This window comes from Cheilinus undulatus, linkage group 20, assembly GCF_018320785.1.
Source record: "Cheilinus undulatus linkage group 20, ASM1832078v1, whole genome shotgun sequence".
In the NCBI taxonomy this organism is placed as follows: domain Eukaryota; kingdom Metazoa; phylum Chordata; class Actinopteri; order Labriformes; family Labridae; genus Cheilinus; species Cheilinus undulatus.
The window spans coordinates 31,052,260-31,064,649 of record NC_054884.1 but is presented as its reverse complement, the minus strand read 5'-3'; the positions used below and the strand labels follow the sequence as shown (position 1 = coordinate 31,064,649).

Below are 12,390 nucleotides of genomic sequence, written 5' to 3'. Positions count from 1 at the left end.
TCTACTTTTTTGCACAAGAATATGCTTGATGCCTTCCACGTAGGTTCATGGATTCTCTCTGGTTCTTTTTAACTTAGGACAGGTTATAATTGCATTACAGGTACAATATTTACAATTAAAATAGTTTATTATCAGATTTTGACATGTTTCAATTTCAAATAGTCCACACCACCCTCTACTTCACTTCAAATACATACAAAGTCACAATTTATTATCTTAGTCCTCCACAGCTCCATTTATGTGTATCCCACAAGACGGGGCATGCTGGGAAAGCTCTTCCGCATGCTCATGCATTTCTCCTGGTCTAAGAAGAGTGAGTTAGCTTTGATGGACAGATCGTGCTCGAGGGTCACTTTAGTTTTAACCAGAGTCTGCAGAGTGTTCTCGGCCTCCATCAGCCTCTCCTGGAGCTTGTGGATGGTGTCCTCGATCTCTCTCACCTCACTCACAAGTCTAAACACAGAAGGATAAATGTAGCATTTGATGTAGCATGTTAGAGTTCAGTGTTGTAGCTCAAACTGTTGGGAGGAGTAGCAAGTCCCATCTACTGCATATAAAGTGATATTATTGTCGTGACGTGCACTCTTAATACTGGTTAAATATGGAAAAAAGCATTAAGATACTTGACTTTTATGTGATATTTGGTAAAGAACGTTTATGGGTTGCCCATCAGTAAATTTAAATAAGGCGTAATGTTGATTGACTGGTTATCACAACATGATAGAACCAGGCCTGAATAAGATGCAGAGGGGTCTGGTCTCCTGGCCTGCCCAAAGAAATGGCTGGGCCTCTCAATATCCAAGAGAAAAAGCCTTTTGCAAACATCATTTAATAATATCAGTATATGCATAGGGAATCAGTTGCATTAGCATTAGCCTCGTTGCTAACATTAGCCTTAGTTAGTTATATATGGGGAGGGCTTTTTTGGGGGCTCAACCCATCTTTGTGTTTGAAATGCTCTGATTTGAGCCATCATGGTGGCTAAACTATTTAGCTCAAGGCTTTCAAAGGCTTGTCTAAATTTGTGCCTACTTGTTTGTCCACATTCAAAATAAGAGGGCCCATTGTCTGACTTTTTCAAGGGGAAACTGGAATTTATAATTAATTAATTTGACACAAAATAAATGTTTGGAAATGATTTGAACTGGATTAAAATTGGATTGGATTGTACCTGTGATGTGGGTTGTCTCTGCAGAGCTCCACATTAGGCCTGCGGGTCCTCTCCTCCAGTCTGGTTTGGGCCACTTTTAGAGGACACTCCTTATCTCTGATGGCCTTTTTCAAAGTCTCGATCAGCATCTCTGTTTGGAAGATCTCCTGAAGAGTCTGAGTGAGGAGATGGATGCATTCAAAAGAGAGTTAAATGATTTATTGCCAAGTCACGGTAGCACAAGCTTAGTGCACAAGTCATTAAAATAACAGCCCGGTTAGAGTAAAAGATGGTCATTAGAGCATAAGAGAGAGAGAGGACTGACTGGAGAGGGGAAAACAACATTAGGATCTCAAAGGAAGATGTGCAGAAACAGTAAAAGCAGCACATTTTAAGCCTGAAATCAGCTGAATAGAGTGCTGCACAGTGGCCTGCTCTGTCCGGACTCATTTGATGTAATTTAATTCCTGTGAATCATGACTCCTTAAAATGGACAGCGTCTGTGGTTTATTAAGGACTGTGTGCATCTTATCACAGCTGCCGTCAGTGTTAAAAACCATCCAACAGCTGAAGTAGATTCAGTTTGTAACCTTTGCCAGTTTACCCAGAAACAATGGGACCCAGTGTAGAAAATGACACATGCAATAAAAGAGGAATGCATTACTATTCTTTTCTTTGGATGGGAATGTGTCACACGTTGTTAGTATTCACATAATTCACTCCGGACAACTCAGATGACCTGTAAGGACTCTGAGGTAGACAGATTTATGATGTCCTATGTTAGCAGATTGTGATTAAAATCACACGTACAGATTTAACATCTTATAAAAAAAAAAAAAAGTTGGTTCAAACCATTCTGTCCTGCCTTGGCCACTTCAAATCCTCGATCTCCAATAACTTTCTGGGTCATAATGACTCCAAGAAAAGATATCCATCACCTTATACATGGTTTATCTAAACTGGTGACTAAAGGTGACCAGGCCTTTCCTGCCTGGGCTCCAAAGCTTTGGAATACCCAGTAGTGATACATAAAGATACTCAACAATCTTGTTTCTTTTGTAACTTTATGCATTTTATCTTGTTTTAGCGTTCGACAATCTTATTGTTCACATCTCTGCTTGTTATTATCTGATGCATCTTAATTTTGAGGCACGGTGTAACTCAGGATTTGAAGGGTTTGTCATAAATGGAGTGATTATTTTTTATTTATTATAAGAGAAAAAGGAAGTAAAAGTATTAAATAACCTTGGCCAGGTGTGTCTGCAGACTGTTCTTAGCATCAGCTGTTTCTGATATGCGGTTTGTGAAGGCCACGTTGACGTTGTTGAACTGGTTCCACATTTCGTTGGATGTGGTGTTCAGGAGGATCTCTATCTCGTCTCTGAGCTTGTGGGAGGCCGCTCGTTGGCTCTGGGAGTGCAGGATGTTGTCATCAGTGAACTTGGACCATGAGTCTGGAAGAGAAAGACTGACGAAGGGAGATGAACTGAAGCTTAGTTGTAGATTTTACAGGTAAATACTCAACTGTTTTCTACATGTGAAATCGTTCTATTTTAGGTTTGGCCCTGAGACAGGTCAGACTCTTGGTTAGCTTCAGCTCCCATAGAGTTTGGGCTGGTTTTGGTCTGAGTTATAAGATTGCAGTTCATTTCTGTAATTTATTCATTTTGGGAATGCATCATATTCCAACTGACTGTATGAAGCTTGAACGTAATCTCACTGACGTCAACCAATGGTTTCAGAAGCAGAGTTTTGAAGCTCAATGATTGGGGTTGCCATATTGGAAATTCTATCTTACACAAGTTTTGAATCAACCAAGTTTTGAGGCTTTTTGCCTTTTTGCTTTTTGCCAGCTATAACACGCCCACCTGTAACTCATCTTAGTTTTAACACTAATTCTGCAAACTTATGAATAACCCCTTGCTTTAATATAATCAAAAGAAAGCATTTTTGAAATTTCTGGCCACAGACCGCAGCTCTCAGATGCCCCCCTCTTGTAGACCACAACAATTAGACACCACATCTATCAGGACGGAAATACATGCTAAAACTTTCAAAATGAAATTGAATTAATGTTCAGGTTAGCATTAGTTTAAGGGTTAAGTTAAAGGTTAGGATACTAAAAGTGAAAGTCAAAATCCTGACCCGCAACACCCAATTCCAAATCATTTTATAAAGCCAACTAAACAGTCTGCTTACAGGAACAAAGGCTGCCCTCCACAAAAACACTCTAACGCAGCGAATGGAGCCAAGGCTCCATAAGCTGCTAAGCTAAATAGTTAATGTAACTGAAGACTGTACACCTTTAACAGTTTTCTCGCTAACGCTTATCTTATTCATGTAAGATAGCTACATAGCTAGAGCTAAAGCTTAAAAAGCTGTGTTAGCTATGTTACCTACGTAGCTAACTTGGCCATGTTATCATTAGCTATGTTTGCTCAAAAGCTCCTGTTGCCAAAAGGAAAGCTAAGATAGCTACATTGGCTTACATAGTTATATTACCTACAAAGCAAGGGTAGCTATATTAGCTTCAGCTCAAGCTAACAAAGCTAGAAGGAGCCACTGTCTTCACAATTTAATCCCAGATTATACTTCTGACATTTATTCTGTTTTATCTATGAAGCACTGCTTTGTCTAAAATGTTTGTCATGTGGTTATTTCACGGTGATTTTCACAGCAATGGTCTGCAAGAGTCCGAGAGCTACAGTCTGCAGCCAGACCCCTCTCAGCACAGCTGCAGGCAAGCATGGGCATGCTAGTTTGAGATTTAAACCGTCTTGAACCATGCTATAAACATGTTTCTTTATGTTTTAAAAAGGGCATTTTAATGTAGGGGTTAATGGGACTGGAAACTGCAGATTAAAACCCCCAGATGTGGTACCAGGTCCCTCTTGCCAATCTAGTAACCTCTTTGAAAGTCAACATTTATCTATCAAACCTGTCACTTGTTCCACCAAGTATACTTGATTCCAAGCTGTTCACCTGAAGCACTCATTTTTCCAGAGGACAAACCCAAATGGTTTTTGTGATCCTCTAAATCTCATCTGGCAACTTCCAAGGTTTGTCTTTGTAGTTCTGACAAAAATGTTTACACATTGATTGAATTAGCAGCGCAACATTTGGCCCAGAAACTCCCATCCTATTCATGAACAAATGCAATAACTCTAGTTTCCTGTTTGTTTGATCTTAGTGTTTCAATTGAATCCAGCCTAATTTGATATGTTTTGATATGGTTTAGATTCAAACTGGGGCAACAGACACAATTTTTGACCTTCAAAGACTACAAAAATATCCTGCAATAGGCAATAAAACTACATAACCCAGAATAAAATCACAAGTTGGCTCAACAAATGGCAGAAAAAGTTGGAAACAGTACGATGCAGTGAAACAAAGAAGGTGAATTGAACTCACGAGGGGTCGAGCCTTTCAATCCCCCTGTAGTATCCGATACCGTCTGATGTGTTCCTCAGATGGTGGCACCTGTCATCAATCCTCTGAGCTGTCACTTTGTCACTTATGTCTCTTTCTAGTTCATGCTGAGCAGCTCGGTTTGACCTAAGAACCCGACAAAGCAAAACGGAGGAAGCACCATATCTTCAAACTTCAACAGTTTGGAGGGAATCATGAAATACTACGCATCCTCCTGAAGGATTGTTCTATCATTTTTCTGACTCACGCCAGCTGAGCAATGGCTCGGTCCAGATGCCGCCTCATCCTCTCCTGACAGGACTTGATGACTTCTACTTCCTTATTGCAGCATGGGTAAACAGAGATATAGCCTATTCAGTCCTTTCTTACAATGAGAATCCCTAGAAGCCACATCTGCATAAACTGACACTGCACTTTTTGTTTTACCTTCATGAGGTCCTTCTCTACATCATCATGAACCAGATCAATGGACATCCGTTTCTCTCTGTGGTACAAACACTCCTGAGACACCTGTTGACAACATGATCATGGAAGAATGAATTAAGACAAGTTTTAAAAGACCATCAGTGAGGTCACGTAGGGCATGCTATTTCTGTATTACTAAAACATGAAGTTTTATTAGGTATTATTGACTGATGAACTCCAGACGGACATGTCTATACGTTGGCCGTTTCCAAAGCAGCATAATTTCACACAATTCAAGCAAAATGCAGTGTTACATTGGGTATATGGTATGTTACTGATTCAAAATATGCAACATTGTCATCGTGAGAAATCCCAGAATGTACAGAATACTAGACTGGGTTTCTGGTTTAAGAAAGATGTTTGAGCACACCAGTTTTACTACCCATATACTTTCAAGCTTTGCTCAGTTACACTGAAATAACTATGTAGCACAGTGAATAATCAATGTGTGTCTTTTGTTGTTGAATTCTATTTACCTACAGACAGTTGTGCTGCCTTGTTGCTAGCTTATACCTAATACAATGTATCAGGCAGGCACACTACTCGACATATGTAACTGATAACATCATGTGATGCAAAGATGAGGGGCAGAATTAATGTCTAACTTTTATCTTAGCACCCAGTGTATATTTGTATATGCAGTAGAAGAGGTTGTATGTAGTCTGTGGTGTCAGACAGCCAGCTTCATATTAAGCACTTAACAAGAGGCAGTCCAAATAAGACTTATTTAATGTCAGAAATACTTTTTTTTGTATCTTATTAGATACTTATAGTGGCAAATCATTGAGTGGTATACAGTTATATAATGTACTGAACTGCATTGTATCAAATCTCACTGTATACTGGATGTTATGGTATCCCATCCTATTGTATCATTATATTGTTTCATACAATTTGTTGTTTCATATCCTATCCTATCATTTTATCATAATGTATTGTATTATGTTGTATCATATACTATCGTATCCTATCACATCGTATAGTATTGTACCATATGATATCACAACTTATCCTATCCTATTCTTTAAGATCCTATCGTTTTACTGTCTTTCGTATCATATCACATTGCATCCTATCCTATCAGATCCTATTGTGTCGTATCGTTTTGTATCCAACTGTGTTGTATTGCATTTTATCTGATTTAATCGTATCATATCTAATCGTATTGTGTGATATCAGATCATGTAGTTTTGTATCATATCCATATTCCTATTCTGTTTTTTTATCATTTCACATCGTTATTGTACAGTACTGTATTGTATTGTATCGTATGGTACAGTGCTATACTGAAATGTATCATATTCTACTGTATAATATTGTGTCATATGGCACAGTACCATACTGTGGCATATCATCATGGATCACACTGTATCGTATCTGATAATACTGTATCGTATCCTTTCCTGTCTCATCACATCTTATAGCATTGTATCATATCAAAAAGTATCCTATCAGATCCTAATTGTTTTGTTGAATCACACTGTATCCTTTTGTATTTTATGGTATCATACCATATTGCACCATATTATATTGTATTGCATTTCATCCTATTGTATCGTATCGACTCACATCATTAAACATTCTTTCATAACTGAACGTATCCTTCCCTCTCTGTTCGTATCAGATCCTATTGTTTTATCATATGGATCATATTGTATCATAACTAGTTGTATCTAATCATATTGCATTGCATTGCATCATATAGTATCGAATAATATCCAGATGTATCCTATGCAGTCCTATCTGATCCTAGTGTTTTATTGCATCGCTTTCCCTTGCATAGTATTGTTTCATATCGAGAGCTAACCTATTCCGTCCTATCCAGTCCTGTTGTATGGGGTCATATTACATCATCTCGCATCTTATCTTATGGTGTACCATTGTGGGGCAGGCAGACAAAAAATCAATCAATGTTCTGTTCATAACCTGTATAAGAACTGGCATAAGAGCTCTCAAAAAGTGAATTAAAAGGTTAACAGCTCCCTCTGCTCCCTGGCTAAAATATAGGCCATAAGCACTGCCTCTCCCATGTTACCAGAGGGGACATTGAGCAGAGTTTTAGATCAAAATACATATCAGATACATTTAATTCAACCAATGTTACTGTCTCCATAGTTTGTTCTCACCACACCGGTTTAAGTGTAAGTGAGCACTTTTTTGATGAGGTTTGATTTCAGTTAGATATTTCCAGTAAAAAATGACAGATGCTGACAGCTCTGTCGATGAACGCAGCCCCTACAGAGCTTGATTCTATCCTATGTGATTGTTTTATCCTATTTTTCAGAGGAGATATGGCGTGGCTGAAAGACAGGTCATGAAAGAGACATTGATCTCTCCTTAATCAATGTCTGCTTCAAACAGACACAAAAAGCAGTTTGGATGTGAAATGTAGTGATTGAGTGGGACTTCCCAGCCAGATATTAAACAGAAAGAGAGTTTGGTTCATTTAAATGATTGAGTTCACTAGATAAAATCCACACGCTGTTTGTGCAGTGAATGTTTATAAGGGTCTTAAGTTTGCAAAGATACGGCTTTATATGGTCAAAGTAAAACATCAGCTTCATTCTCCTGTTTCAGTTATCTCTAGAAGCCCATGAGGACGCCTGTTGCCACATGATCTTAGCCCAGCAAGAAGTCTGTGTCATGAGATCTCTAGTCCGATCAAGTTGACTCTTTCTAGGTGACATAAACCATCAGTGGCACTTTAACAAGACACCGACGTGACCTAATTAATGGACAGACACTGTTGCCACAACCAAACAGGGCCTTAGTCAAAACTGTTTCACCACAGATACTGATGCTCTTGGAGACATGATATGCATGAATGATAATGTGAGTACACAGAACAAAGGCCTGACAAGGGTGGTAAGATTTCAAGACAGCTTGTCCTTGGAGAGTAGTAAACAAGTCCTGCTAATGTCACAAAACTTTCCAGGACTCATATGAGCATATTCCTTCTCCTTTACCTGAAGGGGCCCCTCAGTCTCAGCCAAAGCTCTCTCCAGCCTCTTCTTGACCTCTGTGAGGGCAGCTATCTCTGTCACCATGTTGTCAATCTCATGGCTCAGCTCCGACTTCCAGAAGATAATGTCGTTGAGCCTCTCTCCAATGTTCTTGCTCGTGTGCTCTTGAGTTTGCCTAGTGAGTTGCTCCTTATCCTGCATGAGTCTTATGGTGTCTTTCCGTAGTCTTTCCGCACTTTTCCTGGACGACTCAGACTCCCTGTAGTTGTTCTGGTTGGACTTGTACCAGTCATCAGGAGTGTAGCGGGTAGATAGTGCCGTCCTGTTAGAGGGGTAGAACATGGTCTTGGCTCGAACCAGATCTAAATTCTCTCGCTGCATGGATAAGGAAGGTGTCGGGACCGTGCTGCCGCCTTTGTAATAGTTGTTGGTCCTCCAGAGGTTGGCACTGGGGTTCATGACCAGGGCAGGCTGGGTGTTACGGTAGCTGGAAGCCATGGTGGAGATGGCCGGGAGGAAGTGGCTGGTTTTTGGACGGGCATAGGTAGCAGTCAGTGTGGATCCCAGTAGCTCCATTGTTGACTCCAGTTAGGGTCACCTATTCCAACACAGGAAAATACTTAACAACAATCCATACTAAAATACAGTAGCAGCGAGTCTGCAACTAAACAGGACCCTGTCATACATCTGGCACAAGGCGTTTTGGCAAGCAGTGCAGGTCTCTTTCCTGTTTTCCACTAGACACAGTTGTAATTTCTATTTCAAGCTTTCATGTTGTTTGGATATCAAATAGACTTGAGAGCTGGTTTGCGTTTCTGATGATATTTGTCTTTAAATGGAATTAGCCAGGCCCAAAGATGTTGGGTTCCTATCTTGGACGTTGAAGTGCATTCTAGTGGTATTCCTAGATGAACAATTTCACAACCGATTACCACGAATTATAACGGTGGTCAGCCGACTAGTCTAAAGTCATGTAAGCTAATTTTGTAAACCAACTTCGCATAGTAATACTGCAAAGTTTGTTTACAGAATGTAGCTAATGTTGGCATTACTAGCCCCATCAGGCATCAGTCCTCTTTGCAGGTTAAAACCAGCATTCCTGTGTAGAATGTCATCACTCATTACTTCAGTTATATTTGAGTATATCCCTGTTTTCTAGATCAAAATAGTGCCAAACTGCACAGTTCCTGCACAGTTCCTATGAGTTGCTATCGATGCTGTCAGTTCACTGTTGTTTACATTGGGTTACAGAGCACTGAGGAAGCAAGGAAGTAGTCATTAACAACTGCTAAAGAGACAACACCATGCAGGTAGTTGTGTTACAGTTTAGATAGAGTTAGAATTAGTTTGATGTACTTGGTGCCACTACTACCAAGGGGATCTGAATTTACCTTATTCAGCATATCCTAATGCAGATGAGTATTTGTGGTTGTCGTTTTTTTAAAAGGGAAAACAGAAATTTAGAGTTTCAGGGTCTGTGTCCACAGCCATCATTTTTTGCAGCACTCATTTTCTGTACACACAACCAATACAGTCCAGTTTCTAAAGCATCCTGAGCACCAAAACACCCTCAGTGTCAGCTGTTTTAGACACAGCACTCCTTATTGAAAATTCTTCAAATTTTGGAGCATTGTCACATTCCTAAATGTCACTTCTTTCTCACTGAATCAGAGTTGGAAATGAACTTTGTTGCCTGCCACTGTGACTGGTGGATTCAATAATCTACCAGCCAGGGGAACAGTTGACCGAGTGGTTGAGTTGCTCCCAATGGACGTGGGAGGCCTAGGTTTAAGTCCTCGCTTCCATCCCCCTATCCACTATCCTATCTATCAAATAAAGGCAAAAAAAAAACCAAATACAAATGGTAAAAAAAAATCCAGCCACACAGCGTTCTACCAGCCACTTTATATAAACATCAACTCTATGTAATGAGATGTGATATATAGTAATAAAGGCTTACAGTATTCAAGTTAAAGGCTATTCAACAAACTAAAATGTTTTGATGGCATTTTTGTACATTAAGAGTATCAGACTTGCAAAAATTAAATATTTTGTGCATGATTCCCACAATCTCACACTGGAATTCTGTGGTTTGACTGAAGATGGAAGCTGTAGTCAACTTTCAACACCTTGCAACAATACATGCCAGGGAGAAGTGCTCTTAAATTGAGGTTGTGGACACTGACGTGGCAAAATGGCGGCTGCGGACAGTGAGTGGCCCGGCGATATCTGACACTTCTGTGCTGTTAGGATACAATATAAAAAATTAAGATAATAATAGAACTAGACTGGACTTTTTTCTTTAATTTTGAACATAGAGGAAGAAATATGTCTTTTCTACACTGCTTATCCATTTTGAAGTCGCGGAGGGCTGGAGTCTATCCCAGCTGTCATTGGGTGAGAGGTGGGGTACACCTTGGACTGGTCACCGGTGGAATGCAGGGCTTGTCTTTGACTTTTGAGTTTAAGTATAGGGCATTTAAACACATACAATGAAACTACAGGGAATATTTAGAACCATAAAGGACACTCAAAGCCCAACATGAGCATAAAGAAAACAGAATAGAAAGCATGCACAGTAGAGCTACATTAATCTTAAAGGTTAAAGCTTAAGGTGTATTAACTAACAGATGAATGCATATGCCTTTAAGTGCTATTTAAAACTCCTTGCTCTCATGATAATCAAATACAACTCCAGAAAAATGAAATTCAATGTCTCTTTAGAGTTTAAGGCTAACTAAACATAAATGCATAAGAAAGCATAAAAAGCACAAAAATCAAACTAAAACTGAATGTCTTACCGAGATTCAGCGCTGTTCTTTGGGTACTCAGTGTCTTGATGCAGGCAGGTATTGTGCTCACCTGAAAATGAGCCCAAGAACGCTCCAAAGGTAAACTGACATGCATTATGCATTCACAAGTTTGCAAGTCTTTCATTCAGCCAACCAATGGCAGAGCACAGAGCCGGAGTGCAGGAGTGAGCCAGTCCAAGATTTCTGTTGACAGAAGCAGTTGCCATGGGATTTCAGGGTAGTGGTGACTGGCTGCTTTAGCTTTGTTTGACTAAAAATACAAAGAAAGAATCTCACGGTGGTTTGTAGGATTTTAATGTGATTTTTTTTCCCTTACTCTGTTTAAGCTTCAACAGGTTGGAGATTTGCATATTGGCCTCATGCAACTCCAAATGAGATCATTTTAGCCTACTTTATGCCAGCAGATTCCTCTTCTCCTTGTCTGTACTCTAAAATAGATATGACCCCTGAAGTTTCAAAGCAAACAAAGAACCCTCATTGAGAACCTTATTACATCACATTTTAGAGGAAAAGTTCATACTCAGTTCACATTCCTCACTAAAATTGAGCAATCTGAGCTTTGTCCTCAAAGCAGAGGCAGCATCAGATAGCTCCGACTCACCGTGAGAAGCTAGCGGTGTGTATGGATTACACTCAGCTGTTTAAAGATTCATGCCACAGGAAGAGTCCACACAAACCCCTGTAGCACACAATAATAATCTGTGTTGTGTTACCTACCATTCTAAATGAGGATCCTTTACACTCTGCTGTCCTGGAGGGGCTGGTTAGGACAGATGATAGCCTGGTTTCCACTACAGACACAAGCCAAGCGGTAGCCAAGGGTTACTCAGCTGGTGTGTATCCATCACAGTCAAATAAATATACACAAATTGCTGGCAACTTGAAATTCTAACTCTATAAATTCTCTCAAGAGACAGAGCTGTCTTCTCTCATTATGACATAGCCAAACCATCAGCAATAATTTCCTCCTTGGATGTTTTGCAGACATTACACCAGCAATGTTTGTAATAAAAATGGGTCATTCTGACGAGCTCAGTGACTTTGAGTGTGGTACTGTGATGGATGCCACCTTTGCAATAAGACAGATCATGAAATATCATCAATGCTGGATATTCCACAATCAACTGTGAGTGATATTATTAGAAAGTGGAAGGGTTTAGGAATAACAATCATGAAGTGGAAGACCATATAAAAACACAGTGTGGGGTCAACGACAGCTAAGGTGCATGGTGTGTGTATTCGCCTACACTCTGCTGGATCTATATCTGAAGATTTCCAAACTTCCACTTGCATTAATGTGGCAGGATCCTCCTGGAACAGATTTCCATGACGACTCCTCACACTAAGTCCAATGCAAAGCATTGGATGGAGTGGTCTAAGGCGGCCTTTCCCCAACTTTAGTGTGCTGAGGCCCAATTTTAAATCTTCTATTAAACAATAACATGAAACCCAAAGCATTCACCTTTTTATTTGTATTTCATAAACAGAGAATTTCAAAGCAAATGCCTGGTTTTCAAACATTAACACCACAAAAAAAGTGTTGGTATAGTAGTGTTTAATGTCAGTTTAG

The 12,390-nt window shown here is 39.7% G+C and overlaps 1 protein-coding gene across 1 annotated transcript; it reads right to left on the bottom strand.

Annotated features, from left to right (window-relative positions):
* Positions 1-236: 236 nt before the first annotated feature.
* tekt3 (tektin 3) lies at positions 237-11,028 on the bottom strand. Its single transcript, XM_041816531.1, has 8 exons — positions 10,809-11,028; positions 8,011-8,605; positions 5,006-5,089; positions 4,827-4,897; positions 4,562-4,705; positions 2,396-2,618; positions 1,172-1,326; positions 237-453 (listed from the first exon to the last, which is right to left on the bottom strand). Exons 2-8 carry the CDS (start codon positions 8,581-8,583, stop codon positions 237-239), a joined length of 1,467 nt encoding a protein of 488 aa, XP_041672465.1. The 5' UTR covers positions 8,584-8,605; positions 10,809-11,028.
* Between the last annotated feature and the right edge of the window lie 1,362 nt (positions 11,029-12,390).

Coding starts and splice junctions, on each gene's coding strand:
- tekt3 (XM_041816531.1), bottom strand. CDS start 8,583: ATGGAGCTACTGGGATCCACACTGACTGCTACCTATGCCCGTCCAAAA. Junction 4,898..5,005: donor TAGAGAAGGACCTCATGAAG/GTAAAACAAAAA, acceptor TGCTGCAATAAG/GAAGTAGAAGTCATCAAGTC. Junction 4,706..4,826: donor CGAGCCATTGCTCAGCTGGC/GTGAGTCAGAAA, acceptor TCGGGTTCTTAG/GTCAAACCGAGCTGCTCAGC.